The following is a 23,365-nucleotide window of genomic DNA, read 5'->3' as shown; positions in this document are numbered from 1 at the left end:
TTAAGCCTGCCAGCCATTCCAGGGGCGAGAGATGAGGCTTTCTGCTCCTGCAAAGATTTAAAAAGCCTCAGAAACCCTATACAGGTTTGCCTTGAGTCTGAACCGACTTCAAGGCACACTTAACCTACAACAAGCAAACAGTAACACTAGTGAGGTACACACACAATCATTTAAGATGCAGCAAAGACAAAGTTTGGGAAGGTCAGAAAAAAGGCGAGACATGCAAACAGTAAACACAGGGAAGAAATGGGAAAAGTGATGTTATCAATGAGATGAAACAAAATGTGTATGACTTAATTAAAGCTCATTATCTGCGCTGTAAACCTTCACGCGATTCACAAATTAACAAAAAGCAACTATGGAGAACTGCTGCCTCAGCTATGAAAAATTCAAAGTTACAGTTAACAATTAAAGAGGAGCAACACATCCTGATTTCTAATTTTTAAGTCAGTGAGTCACATGACAACTGGATGATTGTGATTTTGTTTTAAATTCTTTTCATGACTTTACTAATTTGAATGAGATTAGACCAGCGTCTACATATTATCACTGGTAGAAAAACCTGTGTGAAAGTCAGCATAAGTGTTAGCCTGCAAGAGCAATCCTAAGCAATCACAATTAAACTACAATATATAAGAAGGTAAAATTAATTGTGAAATACTGACTTCCAAAAAAAACATACCATGCTTCCATTTCTTGATGGAATAACAAATTAAGGTGTATGATTCTGAATTCATTCAATAGAGCATTAAACTGGACAAGTTGTCTTTGGCTTTGTTTTTATGTCTTAGATCATCTTGTGAGATTATTTGCTCATTCCATAACACGGTTTTATGGAAAAGGTTAAAACTATGTAAATGCTTTTTGTGGAAATCATCAGTTATGGTATCTTAAAGGGGCGGAATGAGATCTTTGTGTATGGTGGTGGTGGTTATGTGCCATGGAGTCAGTTTTGACTCACAGTGACCCTGCATATGGTTTCTAAGGCTGTAAATCTTTCTCCCGTGAAACTGCTGGTAGTTTCAAACTGCTGACCTCGAGATTAGCAGCCCGACTCATAACCACTATACTTACCAGAGCTCCTTATATTTGTGTATAGAAAAACATTTATAAATAAAGTCAAATTTCCAAATTTCCAAATTAAAAAAAAAAAAAAAATCAGAACCTCTACACAAAGGGGGGCTACAAAGGCAAGAAGCAACTGGCTTACATGCTTTTAAGAGGGAGCCTAGATCCAGAGGACACAGAGGAAGGTAGAATCTCCACTGAGTAGCATCCAATCTGTCTGGGCAAGGCTGATGAAAAGTGATGGAGATAGGTCTCTTATGGTATAACAGTAAATAATTGTGTTCAGAACTGATTGTGAGGGTTGGAAATGTAAAGGTAGACATTTTGGAGCAAAAGGAGGGGAGTGATTGACTTTGAAGTCCAGGAGCTGAGATCCCTGGGACCATCAAGGGATAAGAGCAGAGTGTGGGGTCCTACCCAGACAAACAGTGATGCCAGAGATGGAGGCAAAGACGATGGAGCTGCTGGGGGCACTAGACCCAAAGAGGGAGAGGGACTGTGTGGTGACAACTGGGGGTAGGCTTGCAGGGTATATATACCCTTTGGTAGGTTGATGATGCATGGAGGGGATTGTAACCATGGCAATGAAACAATACACGATAGGATTAATGTAAAACTAATGTTCTCCCATGTAAACTATCACATAATTCACAATAAAACATTAAAAACAACAACAAAAAAAACACCTCTCTAAACACATGGAAATTAAACAACATATTTCTATGTGAGGCATGTCAAAGAGGAAGTCTCAAAGGGAAATTTAAAAATACATAGACCTGAATGAAAATAAAGAAGTGATGAAAGGTAAATTTATAAAAATAAATGTTTACATTAAAAATGAGGCAAGGGCTTTACCACATCCACCAGGAGTCAGGTGGTGAGTAACTGAAAACACACCAATAAACAACCAACTGAATTTAAATACAACACACACTACAGTGTCTCAGAGAAAACAATTTCAGTTTACACAAAGAATCAAGAGAGTGTTTCAATCAGGTAACCAAAAATCAGAGTCAGAAAATATTTAACACCAGCGCTATCTTATAAGAAATTTTTTAAAATGTGAATTAGGCAACTTAAATGGATTGGGAGAATGATTGCAAAAACTGCAGATTAAATCAAGAAAAACACAGGAAAATCCAATAAACTGAAAAAGTAACTGAAAAACTTAGAGACCATACAAAAACAACAATTAGAAACTCAGAAGACTAACACTAAGATTTCAGAAATAGAAAATACACTGAAAGGACAAAGAAATACAATCAAATCAATGGAAAACCGAATTACTAAGCTTGAAGAAAAATCTCTCAATATTCATCTGCTACAGAACAATCAGAAAAAAGACCACCACCACCAAAAATTCAAAGAAAGTCTAAGATTCACAGGGGACACTATCAAGAGGAATAATTTATATGTGATAGGAATTTCAGAACCAGAGACAGGCAAAAACAAAAACATAGAGAATACTGTCCAAGAGATGTTGGAAGAAAACTTTCCAAGCGTCATCACAAGAAGACAGCCATTCAAAAACGGTGAATGAACTCCAAACAGGATAAATCCCCAAAGAAAGTCACCAAGACATGTTATAATCAAGCTTTTCAAAACCAAAGTTAAGTTAGGGATCCTGAGAGTCACTCAGGAAAAAGGAAACGACACCTAACAAAGAGAACTACTAACAAGACTATACTCTGATTTCTCAGCAGAAACTATGCAGGCAGGATGACAATGGAATGGCATATATAAAACTCTGAAAGAAACAAATTGCCAACCAAGAGTCATATAACCAGAAAAACTGTCCATCAAATATGATGGAGAAATTACATCATTTTCAGACAAACAGAAATAAAAATAATTTGTAAAATCCAGGCCAACCTTAGAAAAAATACTGAAGGAAGTTCTTTGGACAGAGAACCAACAACAGCATATAACAACTTGAGACTAACATACATGAAACTATCACCTACATTCAGTCCAGATACAATAGTATTCAAAGAAAAACAGACCTATAAGACTGAAAATAGAGATACAGATATACAGTTGCAACCACCACCACCACCATATAGTAAAATGAGGAAATACTGTAGTTACAGAACTTTCAAATGAAGAGGAAATCAAATATATTTTTTTAAAAAATACATAAATTTAACTAAAACTCTAAAAATGAGACCAAGCCTTACTCCTAGCGCTAGCCCTAGCCCAGCCCTTACCCTTAACACTCACCCTAGTCCTAACCATATCCTAACAATAAACAAAGTCCTACCTAGGTCAAGCCTAGATCTAAGCATAGTCTCAACCCTAACCTTCACTCTTCTACCCATCCCATGCCCCCAAAATTGAGGTACGGTCTCAGTCAACAACCTAAGTTCCTGTAAGAAACTAGAAATAGATCAAAATCAATCCAAAGCAAGAAGAAAGAAAATTAAAATTAGTAAAATTGCTAAGTCTTTAACAAAGCTAATAAATGTAAGAGAAGACACAACTGTAGTCGTTACACAGATAAATACTATGAACAACTTTATATTTAAAAATTGGCTACTTAGAAGAATTGGGTCAAGTCCTTAAAAATCACAAACTAGAAGAATAAACACACAATCTAAATAATGCAATACGCAGCAAAATTCCAGGTCCAAATTCTACCAAATATTTTTAAAGAATTCTACCAAATATTTTTTAAAAGAAATAGCACCATTTTATACAATCTTTTCCAGAAAATACAAAAGAAGAGAAAACACTTTCCTTTTGTATTAGATCTAGTTTTTCTCACTTAGCATAATGCATTTGAGATTTACCCTTATTGCAAGGTTTCTTCAACAACAGTGACTCCTTTCTTTAGTAATCTTACTCTCCCTCAGTTCTACCTATATAGGCTATTAAATTTGTCCATCTGAGTGTGACAAAAGGCAGGATTTGGCTAGACCTGCAGTTTTGGGTTTTGGGTTTTTTTTGTTTTGTTTTTATAATGGCAAACTATCACTTTAGATGAGATAGTCTTAAGTAATTAAATTGGGGGCAAGGGTTTGTGGGGAGAAAACAGTATCAATTTAAACTCTTTCTTCCTTCTTATATGAATTGTCTAAATTTGTGTTTTTCCTTTCCTGCTTGAATTTATTTAAAATGCCCAAGAATCAAGTATAGAAAAGATGTCATTATAGTTAATTACATGCCCCTTATAAACGAATTAAATGCTCCTTTTTGGAGTCCTGGTATGGCACTGTGGGTTAATATTGTTGTTGTTGTTGTTAAGTGCCGTCGAGTCTATTCCGACCCATAGTAACCCTGTATAGAGTTTCCAAGGAGCAGCTGGTGAGCTTGAACCACCAACCTTGCAGTTCAAATGACTTTGCAGTCTGACATATTAGCCCACAGTGCCACACCAAGACTCCGTGGGTTAATGTGCTGGACTGCAAAGTCGGTTTGAACCTCAAGGTTGGTGATTCGAGCTCAGCAGATGCTTCCTGGAAACCCTATACAGGGTCGCTATGGGGCAGAACTGACTCCATGGCACTTAACAACAACAACAATAGAAGACAAACAGCCATGGTAGTGAAGTGGATAACAAGCTGGGCTGCTAACTAGGAATGAGGCCAGCATTTCAAATCTACCAGTAAAGAATTACAGCCTCGGAAACCCTACACAGGGTCACTATACGTTGGAACCGACTCCACGGTACACAACCACCACCGCCAATGTTAAGATACTCATCTGTATAGTTCCCAAAGTGCAAATCCTACAAGCTTAGATGACTGCTGCTCTTCTATATGATGTTTATAATTTCCTTTACTTAATTGCCAGGTAGATTTTTATAGTGATAGTTTATTTTCAGGAAGATCTTTCATTTTTAAAAATACAGGAAGAAAACTGCTACATTGGGAACAACAGAAAAGATCAAGACTTAGGCCGTAAGCCCTGAACAATATTGAGGGTTATTACATCCAAAGTTAAATTGGCTATTAAATTTCTTAATTATATAAAGTATCAAAAAATACTAACAGAAAAAAATGTATCAAAGTCATATAAAATATATGAGCATATAGCATGTCATAACTATGAAAGTGATACCATACATTAAAAAATTAATACCTCCAAAACTAAAATCAAAACACAACACAATTACTTTCATGCAAACTCTCTAAAGGGGAATATAATTTCATGTCCTATAGAGTTGCTACGAGTCATAATTGACTCAACTGCAACAGGTTTTGAATAAGGGATAAATGGTGACAATGTAGGAACGTAATACATTCAAGTCAAAATGGATGTCCTACAATAGAAGGAAATGAATTTAGACAATTTCTATTAATATATCTAGAATACAAACTTAAGAGATACGAATCATATCTAACATAAAAAAGATTGTGCAGGATAGAATGAAGCAGTAGCTAAAAGATGACTTAAGAATTATTTACTATAAATGCTAAATTGATGGGGTGGTTTTGCCCCTTGGACATTTGGCAATGTAGCACATCTTTGGTTATCACAAGTATTATTACTGGTACTGTGCCAGAGTTACTGCTAAACATCCAACAATGCAGATGGTACCCCAACTTAACAAAGAATGATATACTTCAAAATGTCAATAGTGTCCTGTTGAGAAACTCCATAATGATAAAATTACTAATTCTGTGGTAAATCTCACAAATTATGATAATCTAAAACTAATGCACATAAAACAATACAATTTCAATATAATTATAATATAGATACAATTGTCAATATAGAACCAGCTGCTGTTGGGTCCATTCCAACTCATGGGGACCCCCTGGTGTGCAGAATAGAACTGTGTTCCATAGTTTTCAATAGCTGACTTTTTAAAAGTAGGTCATACCCAGGGTTTTCTTCTGAGGTACCTCTGGGTGGATTCAAGCAACCAACTTCTCAGTTAGGAGCAGATTGCACCACCCAATACACAATGCAACTAACATTTGTTAGTTCACATTTTATAAGCTACTCAGCCGCAACCTTTTCCCTTCCTTCCCTTCTCTCTATTCTCCTAATCTTGCTCCCTTTACATTTCTTTTAAGACACCTTCTCACTCCCAAACCTCCAATTCTTTTGAGGAGCAAAAAAACCCAGAAAGCATTTGTATCATCTATGCTGCCTGATGTCTAAAATTAGTCGAGTCTATAATCAGAAATTTATATATTCTGTTCAGATTTTTAAAAAGAACATTATAAAAGGTGACCTTTCCAAAGCCACCTCAAAAGTGAGACCTGACTTGTAATTCAATTTAAAAAAACATCTCAAATGTTTCTAAATCATAATGGAAAAATCTACTCTTCTGGTATTTCATTAGCACAAGGTGAGCTCCAAAAGCTCACTCCTTGTTTCTAACAGTCTTTCAATTCACCTCAGCTGCAATTAGTAAATACCTACAAGTTTACTGGATTTGTCTTAAATCTTAATTTTAACCGTCTTAGATCAGAGAACAAGCCTATTTTTAACCTATTTATATTTTTCATGATTTTATTTAAATACTGTTTCAGTCTGCATCTTTTTCATTCAACTATCTCCATAAGAAAGTATTTCAATACTTTGCAAAATTGAAAAATATTCTTATCTATAATTTGTCCAGTGTCATTAAATATTTTTGGAAGCACAATTAATTAAACCTCTATAATAAGCACTAAACCCCAAGGTTGGTTTAAACTGCAAGGTCAGTGGTTGGAATTCACTGGCCACTCCTTGGAAACCCTATACAGGGTCACCATGAGTCAGAACTGGTACTTAACAACAACAAAATCTGTACATGGATAAGTTCAGATTTAGAACTTACTCGTATTTTCAATAAATACAAAAATAAAATTTATTTTTCAAATAGAAAGGAATCAATATTTACAGTACTAAACTGAAACTAGACAAGATGTGCTTATGGTACCATAATCAACAAAATGTGGCGATAAGTTTGAAAGATGCCATTCTAAGTAATTAATTATCTGTCTATAGAGATCCAGTGTAAGCTATTATTGTGCCTTATTTTTAAAGCCACTACTAAAAGCATATGATTATATCCAGTCACCTATGCACCCAAACAGAAGCAAAAATATTTTCAATATAATATTCTGTGAATATTAAATAGTTAATGAAATGAGCTAAACCAGTATAGTGTGATTTCTTGCTTTACAGAACTTGTTTTAGAATTGCTTCAGGGCACTATATCTTCTTAAAGCTAGCATATACTCAATGCTCAATAGTGCAGAAAAATTCACTCACCATTTCAGTGGTGTGCCTTCATATTCAAACCATATCTCACTAATGTCTTCTTGTCTCATAACCTTCTGAAAGTGCTTTTTCACTTTGTCAGTTACCAACGTCAAATAACTTACTCTTGGCAAAAGCAACTGAAATGAAAATTTGTAAAACCATATTTATTTACTAGTTATTTTTTCAAAAAATAAATATACTGATATATCTTAAGATTTTTAATTTTAAGAATACTCATTTTCTTTGCACTATTTTGAAGACTCCACACAAAATCAATAGCTTTTTATAGAAAATCAAAGAGACTAAGACATTTTCAATTTTCTAATGAAGCCAGCTTGCAGAATAAATTCATATTTAAAGTCTTTCTATAAAACTTTTTCCAAATAAAAACACTATCATACTATTTAAAGATGTTAAAAGTTCTACTAAATTTAACTTAAAATTAAAACGATTTACCTGAGTTAATTAAACTGTTTCAGAAGTGCTGGTGTGGCATTGCGGGTTAACGCACTGGACTACAGGTAGGTTTGAACTGCAAGGTCAGTGGTTCAAGCTTACCAGCAGCTCCTTGGGAACCCAATGCAGGGTCACTATGAACTGGAACCAACTCAAAGGCACTTAACAACAAGATAACCAACTAGTCTTGATGTTTGCCTTGACCTATCAATCAAGCCTTGTAAACTGGTCCATCATGTTTGGACAATCTACTGTGTATTAGATTTAGTTGCAAAAGACAAAGAAAAATAAACTTCTGTATGAGGTTAAAATAGAGGTACATAAAAAGTGCTTATAAAAATGCTTGAGATGGCAACAGAAAGGCCATCAGAGGTCAAACAGAAATTTTCATTTGTTGAACAGAGGTCCACGTAAAAGGAATGCATGACCGAGAATAGTACACACAAACTGGTCTAGCAGTTCTCCATTTAAAAAGTGAAAGCACATGAGCTTAACAGTCAAGAAACTGCTAAGTGCTCTGGCAATATTATATGAGGAGATGAAGGCCTGGTAAAGCATGGAAATCACAATAGAATTTGGTAATTACTAATGTGGCACTGTAATGAGTCCTGGTGTGGCATCACAGGATAAGCACTCAAGCTAAAGGTCAGTTTTAACTGTCAAGGTCAGTGGTGGAAATTCACCAGCCACTCTTTGGAAACCCTATACAGGATCGCTATGAGTTGGGTCGCTATGAGTTGGAACCGACTCCACGGTACATAACAACATGAGTTGAAACCAGCTCGACAGCACTTAAAATAACAAGGTGGCACTGTAGGAGCTCTGGTAGCGTAGTGGTTACGAATCGGGCTGTGAACCTTAAGGTCAGCAGTTCGAAACTACCAGCTGCTCCGCAGGAGAAAGATAAGGCTTTCTACTCCTGTAAAGATTTACACCCTCGGAAACCCCTGTACAGGGTCGCTATGGGTCGGAATCGACTCGACGGCACTTAACAACAACAACAACAACAACTGTAGGATCAGCACTGAACTGGGAACCACAAGATTAGAATTCAAACTCACCAGCTGCTCCTTGGTAACCCTACATAGGGTCACTATGAATCAGAACCAACTCCACGGGACTTAACAACAACGAGGAAAGTGGTAATATGATTGAACAATATGATAACTGTAATTAATGTCACTGAACTGAACATGTTCATCAGTGTTTTATTCCCAGAAAATGTACCCAGAAAGGAACCATGAAAGCAAATTTTGGAAAATTGTTTACAATTTATATAAATAACCAAAAGCAAATAAAGGAGGAGGCTAACAAAAATTCATGTTTTTGTTTCTTCCAGGAGACACTCTGCACATTTAATGCTCTCCTAAGCCTTCATTTACTTGTTATCAATTATTTTGTTAGTTTTTCAGCACCTTTGTGAGTCTAACTCTACACCATTCGCTGTGTTGTTTATTCGAGGTGATGTCTTTTGAAAAGAAAATCAAGTAGAACTCTTGAGCTGGTAAATACATCCAAAGAAATATTTTGATCTAAAGAAATGCTGAAGACTCGAGAGGAGAGTGGAGCTACCAGCTGACGGGAAGAGAGGACATATGCACAGGAGCGCCTACACTTGCAGATGATACCCATTTGATCTGGACCGGATGAGTGGATGATCAGAGATCAACCAAGAGAGGAAAGAAGGGGGGTGGGGGGGGAGACTGAGCTGATACGGTCTGATGAACTTGACCTATACCTATGGAGCAGCAACTCAAAAGAGGGAACAAATCCTCACAGCAAGAAACATTCACACACAGAGAGTGGACAGAGAAGGGCAGCTTGGACATTGGATACTCAAATGGGGAGGTGGGGACTACAAAGGCAAGAAGTGACTGGCTTACAAGCTTTCAAGAGGGAACCAGGTGCTAGGGAGCATGGCGGAAGGCAGAACCTCCAGTAGGTACTATTCAATCTGTCTGGGCGGAGATGATGAAAGGAGATACAGATGGGTAACTCGTGATACTGTAGTGAATAATGCTTATCAGGACGGACTAAGAGAGTTGGAAATGCAAAGGGGGAAGTTTTGTAACAAGGAAGGGAGTGATTAATTCTCCAGGATAGGAGTGGAGGCCTCTGGGACCATCAATGGAGAAGAGCTGAGAGCAGGACCCTACCCAGAGAAACAGAGATGCCTGATACAGAGACAGAGATGATGACATGGAGTGATGAAGCGACTGGGGACCTTGGACCCAGAGAGGGAAAGGGACTGTGGGCCGAAAACTGGGGGGAGGAGGGGGACGTGTAGGGGGTAGGTTTCTGGGATATATCCTTTGGGTGGTTGATGATGCATGGAGGGGATTGGAACCATGGCAATGAGATGTTATACGATGGAATGAATGCAAAACTAAAGTTCTCCCATGTAAAGTATCATATAATTCACAATAAAACATTTAAAAAAAAGAAAGAAAGAAAGAAATGCCATGGGTGTAAAAGTGTGGAGAAAGAGGTGGCAGTTAGCATGCCCCATTAGGGCACAGAAGATATTCATACTATGAACAAGCTGCTGGATACTACCTTGGTTTCAATAGAACATATGGTCGTCTTTAAAAAAAAAAAAAAACAGAAAGAAAAAGAAAGCAACTAGAATATAACTATGAAAGAAAAAGGAAACATCTATTACACATTAGATGTTTTATATGACGTATCCCCTCTATTTTACATACAGATTAAATTCAATAACTAGCCAGAATCACATGCTATTAATTTTTAAAAAGGAAAAGGTATTTTATAGTCAGAAATGGCAGAATTAACAAATGCAACTAGACATCTCTAAGAAATTAAAACAGCATGATAAATGAGCTATTTTTAAAAATAATTTTAAGTTATTAGTCTAATAAAAGTTTTATATATTAAGTCTAAAACTTTCATTTAAAATGATTGTTGGGCATTACATCTTAAAATCTGTTCTGTAAAGAATATTAACTTATGGAGATGATAATAAAGAAGACACATCTCAATGGATGTAAACTCTTTGGAGATTACTACATTTACATGCCTAGGGTTTAAATAAAATTGTTGAGGAATTCACAAACAATTTTAATCACACAAAAACTTCAAAATAAGAAAGAACATTAAAATGCAAGCCTTATTTGTACAGAGACTTTCATTTGCTTTGGTTGGTTGGTTGGTTCCGTTCCGACTCACGGTGACCCTCTACACCATAGGGTTTCCGAAGCCATAAATCTCTTTGCAAGCAGAAAGCCTCATTTTTCTCCCATGGAATGGCTGGTAGTTTCAAACAGCTGACCTTGAGGTTAACATCCCAACTCATAACCACTACACAACCAGAGCTTCATGTTCGATGCTACGTTCCCAATGCCCAATTTGTTACTGTTGTTAGATGGCACTGAGTCTGTACCAACTCATAGTGACCGTATGCACAAAAGAACAAAACATTGCCTGGTCCTAGGCCAACCTCAAAATTGTTGCCATGCTTGAACCCACTGATGCTGTCACTTCCCCAATCCATCTCACTGGGAGTCTTCCTCTTTTTCTCTGACCCTGCACCTTACCAAATATGATATCCGTCTCCAGCGATTGGTCCCTCCTGACAATATGTTCAAAGAATGAGAGATGAAGTTTAGCCATCTGGCCTCCAAGGAGCACTCCGGCTGCACTTCTGCTAACACAGATCTGTTTGTTCTTTTGGCAGCCCATGGCACTTTCAATATTCTCCTCCTACATCATAACCCAAAAGCATCAATTCTTCTACGGCCTCCTGATTCACTGTCCAGCTTTCACATGCATATGAGGTTACTGAAAATACCATGGCTTGGGTCAGTGCACCTTAGTCCTCAAGCTGACATCTTTGCTCTTCAACACGTTAAAAGGGTCTTGTGCAGCAGATTTGCCTAATGCAATACGTTGTTTGAATGCAATACGTCGTTTGATTTCTTGAGTACTGCTTCCATTAGTGTTGATAGTTGATTGAAGAAGAATGAAGTCCTTGACAACTTCAATCTTTACTCCGTTGATAATGTTGTGAGGATAAAGTAGTGAGGATTTTTGTTTTCTTTACATTGAAATGCAACCCATACCGAAGGCTGTGCTCTTTGATCTTCATAAGTAAGTATTTTAAGCCCTCTTCACTTTTCAGCAAGCAAGGTTACATCACCTGCATATAGCAGGTTGTTAGTGAGTCTTCCTCCAATCCTGACGCCACGTTCTTCTTCATATAACCCAGCTTCTCGGATTATTTGCTCAGCATACAGGTTGATTTAAATATGGTGAAAGAATACAACCGCGTCACACACCTTTCTTAATTTGAAACCATTCAGTGTTCTCATGTTCTTTTTGAACAACTGCCTCTTGTTCTATGTACAGGTTCTTCATGAGTACAAATAAGTGTTCCGGAATACTCATACTTCACATTGTTGTCCAAAGCTTCTCATGATCCACACAATCAAAAGCCTTTGCATACTCAATAAAGCACAGGTAAACATATTTCTGGTGTTCTCTGCTTTCAGCCAAGATCCATCAGACATCAGCAATGATATCCCTCGTTCCACGACCTCTTCTGAATCTGGCTTGAACCTCTGGAAGTTCTCTATCAATGTATGCTTACATCCATTTCTGTATTACCTTTAGTAAAACTTTACTTGCATAGAATATCAAAGAGATTGTCCGATGACTTCCGCATTCTGTTGGGTCACCTCTCTTTGGAATGGGCACAAATACAGATGGATCTCTTCCAATCAGTCGGACAGATAGCTGTCTTCCAAATTTCTTGGCTGAGATGAGTGAGTGCCTCCAGTGCCACCTCACTATCTTGAAAGATTTCAATTTTTATTCCTTTAATTCCTGGTGCCTTGTTCTTTGGCAATTCCTTCAATGCACCTTGGATTTCTTACTTCAGTAGCATTGGCTCTTGATCATATGCTACCTCTTGAAACGGTTGAACATCAACCATTTCCTTTTGGTACAGTGACTCCAGGTATTCCTTCCATCTTCTTTTGATGCTTTCTGCATTATTCAATAATTTGACCAGAGAATCCTTCAATAACAAAAGTCGAGGCTTGAATTTTTTCTTCAGTTCCCCCAGCTTAAGAAATGCTGAGTGTGTTCTTCCCTTTAAGTTTTCTGACTCCCGATCTTTGCACATTTCACTCTAATATTTGACTCTGTCTTCTCGAATAACATCTACTTTAATGTAGTAAGCCTACTTCCATCTAGTCAATTTCGACTCAGAGATGACTGCTTGTCTGTCAGTTTGGCGCACTTGTAGTGGAATGCATATTGCTGTGATGCTGGAACCTATGTCATGGGTGTTTTATACACCATCAGGGTCACCCATGGGAGACTGATTTCAGCAGAACATCCAGACTAAGACAGACTAGGAAGAAAGAGAGGAAAACCATTTCTGAATGGTTAGTCACTGAAAACCTTATGAAGAGCAGTGGAACATATCTGATATCATGGCAGAAGATGAGCCCCCCACGAGGGAAGTACACAAAATATGACTGGGGAAGAGCTACCACCTCAAATGACATGAATGTAACAAAGCTTTAGGGATCTTCATTTGTTGATGGGGCACAACTTAAAATGAGAAACAGCTGCAATTATTAATCATCAGAACAAGAAATGTATAAAACATGAATCCAGAAAAAACAGAAGTCATCAAACATGGAAAGAGCAATATCCTAGGCATTAGTGAGCTGAAATGGGCTGTTATTGGTCAGTTTGAGCCCCAAAATCATATGGTTTACTATGCTAGGTGTGACAAACTGAAGAGAAATAGTGTTGAATTCATTGTCAAAAAAACATTTATTTTGAAGTGCAATGCTGTGTGTGATAAGATACCAGTTAATACCACTATTATTCAAATTTACTCAGCAACCACTAAAGCCAGTGAAGATGGAATTGAAGAATTCTACCAACTTCTTCAATTGAAAATTGATCACATATGCAATCAAGACACATTGATAATTATTGGTGATTAGAATGCAAATGTCAGAAAAAAAAAAAAACAGGGAAAATCAGTAGTTGGAAAACATGGCCTTGGTGATAGAAATGATGCTGTAGATCACATGACAGAATTTTGCAAAACCAGTGACGTATTCATTACAATGACAAAGACCTTTTTTCAACAACATAAAAGGCACCTATACATCGGGACCTCACCACAGGAATACACAAAAGGTGAAGGTGGAGAAGTTCAATAGCATCAGACAAAACAAGGCCAGGGTCCAACCATAGAAAAGACCACCAATTACTCAGATGAAAGTTCAGGTTTAAGATAGAAGAAAATCAAAACAAGCTGAGAAGCAAAATATAACCTTCAATATATTTCACCTAAATTTAAAGACCATCTCAAGGACAGAGCTGATGAGGAATGACTAAAAACCAAAGGAGCTATGGGATGACATCAAGAGCATCATACAAAATAAAAAGGGTTTTGTGGGTTTTTTTTAAGGTTTTTATTGTGGATTGAGTGAAAGTTTTCACGGCACATCATCGGTTTCACATTCAAACATTCATATACCTTGTTTCATTACATTGATTATAATCCCCTCCACATACCATCAGTTAACAGAGTTTCTCTCTAAAAAGTTTTTAAGGTCACTAAAAAGACAAGAAATAAAGAACACAGTGAATGTCAGAAGAGACTCAAACTTCCTCTTGAGCATAGAGAAGTGAAAGAAATTGGAAGAAATGAGGAAGCAAAAAAGCTTAACAGAAAGTTTTCAAACAGCAGCTTGGAAAGACAAAATAAATGATTATAATGAAATGTACAAAGATCTACAGAGTTAGAAAACTGAAAGGGAAGAATATGCTCAACATTTCTTAAGCTGAAAGAACTGAAAAAAGAAATTAATTCTTAGATTGCAATATTGAAGGATTGCTCGTGTGGCCCTGTAGGATCAGCACTGGACTGTGAAACACAACATCAGCCATTCAAACCCACCAGCTGCTCCTTAGAAACCCGCTATAGGATCTCTCTGAGTCGGAACCAACTCAATGGCACTTAACAACAATGGGAAAAATGGGAGCACGGTGGCTTTATAGGATAAACACTGGACTGCAAATGACAAGTGCGACAGTTCAAGTCCACCAGTCGCTCTACGGTAAAAAGATCAAGCTTTCTGCTTCTGCAAGACTTACAGCCTTGGAAACCTCATACAGGGTCACTATGAGTTGGAACCAATTGAACTGCAATTAACAACAGCATGAGCAAAATATTTAATAATGCAGGAAGCACCAAAAGATGAAAGGAACACAGAGTCACTGGATCAAAAAGAATTGGCACAGCCATTTCAAGAGGTAGCATGTAATCAGGAACCAATGACACTAAAGGAGGAAGTCCAAACTGTACTAAAGACATTGGCGGAAAACAAGTAAGGCTCCAGGAAATGACAGAATTTACAAATTGAAACATTTCAATGTTTCAAGAAACTTAAGTGGCACTGGAGGCACCTGTCTATGCCAAGAAATCTTAAAGACATCATGCATGAAGAAAGCAACTGGCCAACTGACTGGAAAAGATCCATATTGTGCCCATTACAAAAAGGGTGACCCAACAGAATGCAGAAATCATCAAACGTATGATTAATGTCACACACAAATAAAATTATGCTTAAGATATTTCAAAACCTTTTGTAGCAGTACATCGACAGGGAGATGCCAGAAATTAAGCTGGAGTCAGAAGAGGAACTGGAAGGAGGGAAGGATATCACTGCTAACACAAAATGGATTTTGGCTAAAAGCAGGGAATACAGAAAAAGGTTTACTTGTGCTTTATTTTATGCAAAGGCTTTTCACTATAAGGATCATAATACATTATATATAATAATGTAAAGAATGGGAATTCCAGAACAGTTACTTGTTCTCATGAGGAACCTGTACATAGACCAAGAGGCAGTCATTCAAATAGGACAATAGGATATAGAATAGTTTATATAGTCAGGAAAAGTGTACATCAGAGTTGGAGCCTTTCACCATACTTATTCAATCTGTATGCTGAGCAAATAACCTGAGAAACTGGATTATATAAAAAATGTGACATCAGGATTGGAGAAAGATTCACTAACAACTTGCAATATGCAGATAACACAACCTTGCTTTCTGGAAGTCAAGAGAACTTGCCTTCAGTATGTACTGCATCTCAATGAAAAGAAAACAAAAATCTTTACAACTAGATCAATAAATAATATGATAGAGAAAAGACTGAAGTTTCAAAAGACTTTATTTGGCTTCGATCCACAACCAACACCCATGGAAGCAGTGGTCAAGAAATCAAACAATAAACTGTATCAGGAAAATCTGCTGCAAAAGCCTTCTATAAAATGTTAAAGACCAAAGATGTCAGGTTGAGGATTAAGGTGTGTCTGACCCAAGCCATGATGTTTTCAATCATCTAATATGCAAGTAAACGTTGGACAATGAATAAGAAAGACTGGAGAAGAATCAATACATTTGAATTATGGTGTTGGAGGAGGATACTGAAAATACCAGGGACGGCCAGAAGAACAAACAAATATGTGTTGGAAAAGTGCATCCAGACGCACCTTAGAAGTAAGGATGAGGAGACTCTGTCACTCATTCTTTGAACATTTTGTCAGGATGGAGGGTTAGTAACTAAGAGGAAGTCCACCGCAATTAAATTAACATGCTGGCAGCAACAATGTGCTCCAACATAATAATCAGGAGGAGGGTGCAAGACCACTAGTGCTTCATTGTATTGTACATAGCACTGCTACGAGTTGAATCAAGTCAAAGGTACTTAACAACACATTCCCAATGCTTGGTAGCATCTGGCTTTACACAGTAACCCTGCTGCCTTAGAGTTGATTCTGACTCATAGAGACCCTATGGATAGAGTGGAACTTCTCCAAAGGGTTTCTAAGGCTGTAAATCTTTAAGGGAGCAGACAGCCTCGTCTTTATCCCTTGGAATTTTCTGGTGGGCTCGGACTATTGGACTTGTAATTAGCAGCCCAACACTTACCACCAAGGTTCCTCTTTCTATATTAAGTGCACAGGAAACAATTGTGGAATGAATCAGAGATGCCCAAGGAAAACTTGGTCAAACAGCCAAACACATTAATTTTAAAAACATAACTGTTGTTTTTAAGGCAGAATTTATACTGAAGTGCAACTGGAATCCTCCATTCCAAATTGATCAGGTAGTGTAGTGGTTACGAATCGGGCTGTGAACCACAAGGTCAGCAGTTCAAAACTACCAGCTGCTCTGCGGGAGAAAAAGGAGGCTTTCTGCTCCCGTAAAGATTTACAGCCTCAGAAACTCTGTTCAGGGTCGCTATGGGTCGGAACCAACTCGACAGCACTTAACAACAACAATAATCTATAGTGATATGTTGTTGTTGTTAAGTACCGTGGAGTCAGTTCCAACTCATTGACCCTGTACAGGGTTTCCGAGGCTGCAAATCTTTACAGAAGCAGAAAGCCTCATCTTTTTCCGCAGAACAGCTGGTAGTTTCATACTGACAACCTTGAGATTAGCAGCCCAATTCGTAACCAATACGCTACTAGAGCTTAAATATATGTAGTAATGCTAATAATTGACCCTAAGATGTAAGAATGATTATGCCAGAGAAGATAAAGAGAAAAGAACAGTGATAAGATATCATCTTGCCTTTCACCTCCAGACTGCATCACTCTTATTTTACTTTTCTTAATTTAAGTTTTATCTCATTGGTTTATTTTTAATTCTCGTAATTTGGAAAACAGTAACCTATTTTGAACTATTGCCAGTTATTTATTGTCTTACTGTTTTCTTGTTCCCTGTGGCATTATTTCTTTATACCAAATCCTATTTTGTTGAATAATTTTCAATGATAAAATTAGAGATTTTCTAATGTAGGACCACAAGGTCAGCAGTTCGAAACTACCAGTTGTTCTGCGGGAGAAATATGAGGCTTTCTGCTCCCGTAATGATTTACTGACTCAGAAATCCTGTTCAGGGTCGCTATGGGTCGGAACTGACTTGATGGCATTTAACAATTACAACAACAATGTAGGAAAAAACTAAAACCAAAATTAAAATATATTAGAATCCTGTTTCATTCCCATGTGTGAGGCATATTAGGAATGGGGATAGAGAACTAAGAATGTACTTCCCCTCATGAAACTTAAAGGCTAGAGAAACACACCAAAAACAAAATTGCAAATGTAATAAATGCTAGCAAAGAGCATGCATATAATGTTAAAAGAGCAAATAGCAAAGGAATTTTACCTCATGTAGGAGCTCAGGGAAGGTCTTGACTTTTAAGGTAAGAGTCAAAAATCAAACTAGGATGAACGCAACCTGATGGGTCTAGACATTTGAGTGCCTGCAGCAGCTGAGGACACTGCTGCCCACTGTAGAGGACGAGACGGCGCCTACACATTAAGAGAACTGGAGGAAGCTGAATACGGCAGAAATGAAAATATGGCAGAAAAGTAGTGCTGGCACAGATTAGTTCTTCAGCAATCAAGGACCAGATCATAGAGGGCATGATCTACTACACTAAGGATACTGGAGATAGTGAAAAGTCCCTAAATCAGGAGGGCAAAACTGGAAGTAGGAAAACTAGTATTATGCAATCCACCAACTTTGAGATGGTGGCATGGAGCAGAGGGCTAGCAATGGGATGAAAGGAGTGGCTATATTTGAGAGAAATTCCAGATGTCAAATCAGCTGGATTAATTACTGACATAATATCATGGGTATGAGACAAGTAAACATCTAAAAGTGATGCCAGGTTTCTGGTATGAGTAATGAATACAATGGATAGTTGTTATATTTGCTATTTTAAAATAGAAAGAAATACTAATAATGGCAAATGACCAGGTTTTTTTCTACAGGTGAAGACAAACTCAGTTTCAAACATACTCACTTTGAATTCCTTTACGACATCTCAGTGAGGCTAGTCAGAAATCACATATACAGGTTTGACTCTCAAGAGGTATAAGTCTTGGGTGTTGGCAGACACAGTGTTCAGCAAAGACATAAGAAAGGATAAAAATTCTTGGGTAAAAAAGTAAAAGTGAAAAAAAAGGCATATCCATAAGAAAGGCCAAAACTAAAGAAGAGACAAAAGAAAAATTAAAGAAAGATTTAGCAAAGGAAACAACATCCTCAAAAAAAAAAAAAAAAGCAAAGAAACAGGGAGAAAACCACCCGAAGAGGCAGAAATAAAACGAGGAAATATGAGGCACTGCAGGAGCACGAAAGGACAGTGTATGTAATAAGACGGAGAAAACAGTCAAAATATCATATAAGGCCGAGTGATCAAACTAATGAAATTCAGAAATATACTCCAGGTTTTACAAAAGAGGTAACATTAGTGATTTCGGTAGGAACTAAATGTGGCTCTGGAGTCCTAGTGTGGCACTGCAGGACTACAAGGTCGGTTTGAACCACAAGGTCAGCTATTAAAACTCACCAGCCACTCCTGCTAGGAGTCAGAACCAACTGGACAGCACTTATGAAGCTAGGGTTCCAGTTCATACATGCATGGATTTCTTCCACACAAAACATATTTAAATCAGTCTCTGGTCAGTGGCTGGTTGCAGACAAGGTCTCTCAGTAATGCACTTACCTTAGTCTCCTTATGGTGCCTCAAAGAAAAGTTCCGATCAAAACAGTAGCTTCTGAGGGGATCTGCTGAGCTAGTTAAAATCAAGGCAGAGAGATCAGCTCAGAAGACTATGGTAACTGTTTCTTGGGATTCGAAGGGATAATCCTGATAGCTTTTCTCAAAAGACACAGGACAATCACAGACGCTATGAAAAAACCTTATGAAAACTACAAACTGTATTGGTGAAAAAAAAAGGCCAAGAAAATGCGCTGAAGAATTTTTTCCATCACAACGATGTGATGAAAACAAAGAACCTGCTCATTCTTTGAAGGTAGCAAGGGTTCTCCTACAAGAATTTCATTGGGAAATCTTAACCCATCCACCTTTCAGATTTCTTTCCATTCCTAAAGCTCAAAGAACATTTAAAAAGGGCATATTTGAGTCTCATGAGGACGTAAAAACCACCATTTTGAAACGGTGTAAATCAAAGAGTACAGAATTCTTCGGGGAAGGGTTAGAGAGATAGAAATACCATTTTCAGAAGTGTACAAACCTAAATGTAGGTATGTCAAGAAACAATAGCATCACATCACACTTTGATGATTCACTTATAATGATTTTGTCACAATTCCTTTTAGACTTTGTTGTTGTTATGTGCCGTGGAGTCGGTTCCAACTCATAGCGACCCTGTACAGGGTTTCCGAGGCTGTAAATCTTTACAGGAGCAGATCACAGAAAAAGACGACCAGGGTGGGGTGGGAGATGATGAAATACCAACAACTTGAGAAGCTGTTGTTGTTAAGTGCTGTTGAGTCAGTTCCGACTCATACATAGCAACCCTATATAGGGTTTCCAAAGAGCAGCAGGTGAGTTTGTACAGCCGACCTTGTAATTCAAGCCAGCATTGTGGTTCAGCGCTTTAACCCACAGTGCCAAACACAGTTAGAACATACACAGGAGGTGGCTATTGCTGTTGTTAGTGCTGTGAGTTAGTTCCGACCCATAGTGACCCTGCACAGAATTTCCAAAAAGCAACTGGTGAGCTTTAACTTCTGATCTTGCAGTTCAAACCGACTTTGTAATCCAGAAGATTAACCCACAGCACCACACCAAGACTCCAGATAGGGGATTAGGACTTCCCTTAAAGAAAAGACTTTTTTCATAAAAGGAAAAGAGAAGTAAACGTGCATGAATGCAGACAGGTGTTAAGGATTTGGTAGCAAAGCTAAGGGAGGTCCAATGTATTTCTGGTTTCTATTTTCTTTGTGGAGTACTAGTGTGGCACTGTGGAATAATACACTACATCGAAAGGCAGGTTTGAACCACAACATCAGAAGTTCAAACTCACGAGCCGCTCCCCAGAAACTGTATACAGGGTCTCTATGAGTCAGAACTGACTCAAAAGCACTTAACAACAATTTTCTTTGTGAAGTGGCAAGTGAAGTTACTTGTTAAGAGTGAAGGATGAGGTCAGAGCTCAGAGACTAAGTGGAAAAGATTTGACATATTCATAGTAAAGAAGGGGAGAAACAGTTGAATAGGAAACAAAAGGACTGGGGGACAATGTCTAAGGTGGTAAAGACACTGCCCACCTGTCTGATATAGTGCAATTTCCTCCAGCACAGGCCATAAATTTCATACAAATTAGATTGTATGTTTTCATATTACATAAGATAAATGAAAAGCAACAGTTTACATGAATATAACAGAAACAATAAAAACTAAGAAGTTTCCTTCACATCAAGGATGAATCCTATCCCCTCTGTACACCAGGTTGATAGGGACGGGCAACTTAAATATTGGCTACCTAAAATGGGGGGCAATAAAGGCAAGAATTGACTGGCTTACAGGGTTTCAAGAGGGACTCTAGTTTTAGAGTGTGCAGGGGAAGGTAGAGCCTCCACTGAATAGTTTTCATCTTGTCTACATGGGTCTGGCAAAAGGAGACAGGGATAAGACTCTTATGATTCAATAGTGAGAAACTGTTATCATGACTAATTGCGACTGTCACACTGTAAAAGTAGAAGTTTTGTGACATAAAGGGAGGAGTAGTTAATCTTACAGCCCAGAACAGAAGACCTTATGACTATCAAGGGAGAAGAGCATGAGGGGAATGTGCAACGCTATCCAGAGAAGCAGCGACAACAGAGTTGGTGTCAGAAATGATGACATGAAGAGATAAAGCAGCTGAGGACTGCAGACTCATGGAAAGAGAAAAGGTATATAACTGATTGGAATACCTAAAAGGGGTTCTAGAATTTTCCCAGTGAAAAAGGCTTCTTGCGAAGCCTTTGCAATGTATAGGACCTTAGGTGGAATCTTGAGCCCCATCCAGAAACTTCTGAAATGTGACATTCCCACTTTTAGAAATGACAAACAGACTAGACTGGAATAGCTAGAGCAACAGAACATTCATCTTCAAAGAAAGATCAGCAGGAAAAATCCAAAACAAAAATGGCCGTATGATTGGCTACAAGAACAAGCAAGTTGTTCACCGGGGAGCCAGCAAGGCAAGCAATCAAGTCCCTTCAGACAAACCCCCCTCCAAGACTGAAACTCAAAGGGAACACATGAGTAGGCATGTAAACTTGCTGGTGACTACACTACTCTACGGATGAGTGGAAGAGGGGGAAGGCAGAAATGAAAAAATGTGCTGAGTTCAACCACGTTCCATAGACTCTTGTTGGACTGGAGATGAGAGAGAAAAGAAAGCGCTGGTTGGTCCAAAGTGTGATGAGACCTGGGGATTCCTGAGCCCACAGACAAGGACATAGCCACGGAGGGCTAGAGCTGAGAGTAAAGCATCCAGCTGATGTGAAGTGAGGGGAGATGTACAAAAACACCCAAACTAGCACATAGTACCCATATGACCTAGCCTCAATGGCTTGATGATCAGAACTCAACTAGAGGAAAACTTAAAAAAAAAAAAAGGAAACGAGTTTAAAATACTACAATTTGATGAACTTGACCTATACTTATGGATGTAGTAGCTCAAAATAACAACTGAGAGGGAAGGAGTCTTCACATAAAGTATCAATCCAATCCCCTCTGTATATGGGTAGAGAGGGACAGGCAACTTAGACATTGGCTACCTAAAATGAGAGGGCAATAAAGGCATGAAGTGATTGGTTTACAAGTTTTCAAGAGGGAGTTTAGTTTCAGAGTATGCAGGGGAAGGTAGAGTACCCACTGAAAAGTTTTCACCTTGTCTAGATGGGTCAGGTGAAAAGAGAGGGGGACAAGATTCTTATGATTCAATAGTGAGTAAACGCTATTATGACTAATTTTGACTGTCACAACTGTGAAGGCAGAAGTTTTGTAACAAAAATGGGGGAGTAGTTAATCATACAGTGCAGAAACGGAGGACCCTAGGACCATCAAGGTAGAAGAGCACAAGTGGAATGCAGGACCTTATCCAGAGAAGCAGCATTACCAGAGATGGAGGCAGAGATGAGGACATAGAGAGAGGGAGCAACTGAGGACTCTAAACTCGTGGAAAGAGAGGGACTGGGTGCTGGCAGCCAGGAGGCAGGCTTGCAGAATGTGCCCACTGGTTGTTTAGATTATTATACATTCCCAAGTGTTTTTGTGTACGTCCCCCCTCCACCCCACCCCTGTCCCCCCCAAAAAAAACAGAGGCCAGGAATGGAGGCAAATACTGTTGAATGATATTGCACGGAGGGAATTGTAATCACTGCAATGAAACGATGGTGGAAAGCCAATGTTCTCCCATGTAAACTATCACTTAATTCACAATTTAAAAAAGAGAGAGAGAGAGACAGGTTGTGTGCTGGCAGCCAGGAGGTAGGCTTGCAGAATGTGCCTTTGGCTGTTTCAATGAATATATATTTCTTACTGCTTTTGTGTACATCCAAAAAACAGAGGAAATAGAAGCAAGTTATGTTGAATGATGATGCATGGAGGGGATTGTAATCATCACAATGAAATGAAATACAATACAGGAGTGTAAATCCCATGTTCTCCCATGTAAACAAACTATCACTCAATACCCAATAAAAACTCTTAAAAAAAAAAAAACTAAGAAGTTTCCTGCTTCTTAAATTTTCTTCCCAATAATCC

General features: G+C 38.1%; 1 protein-coding gene across 2 annotated transcripts in view; it reads right to left on the bottom strand.

The window, feature by feature from the left end:
* The window catches only part of LOC102815151 (autophagy protein 5-like), a 177,985-nt gene that overhangs the window by 150,426 nt on the left and 4,194 nt on the right, over window positions 1-23,365 (bottom strand). The window contains exon 2 of one of the 2 annotated variants that reach the window (XM_006839960.1): window positions 7,279-7,406. The exons of the other annotated variant lie outside the window; for it this stretch is intronic. Coding sequence (XP_006840023.1) covers window positions 7,279-7,406 — 128 coding nt within the window. The remainder of the gene's footprint in view (window positions 1-7,278; window positions 7,407-23,365) is intronic. 2 annotated transcript variants of the gene reach the window in all.

This window comes from Chrysochloris asiatica, unplaced genomic scaffold (genome assembly GCF_000296735.1).
Source record: "Chrysochloris asiatica unplaced genomic scaffold, ChrAsi1.0 scaffold00027, whole genome shotgun sequence".
In the NCBI taxonomy this organism is placed as follows: Eukaryota; Metazoa; Chordata; class Mammalia; order Afrosoricida; family Chrysochloridae; genus Chrysochloris; species Chrysochloris asiatica.
The sequence above is the reverse complement of the archived record's forward strand: the minus strand, read 5'-3'. Positions and strand labels throughout refer to the sequence as shown.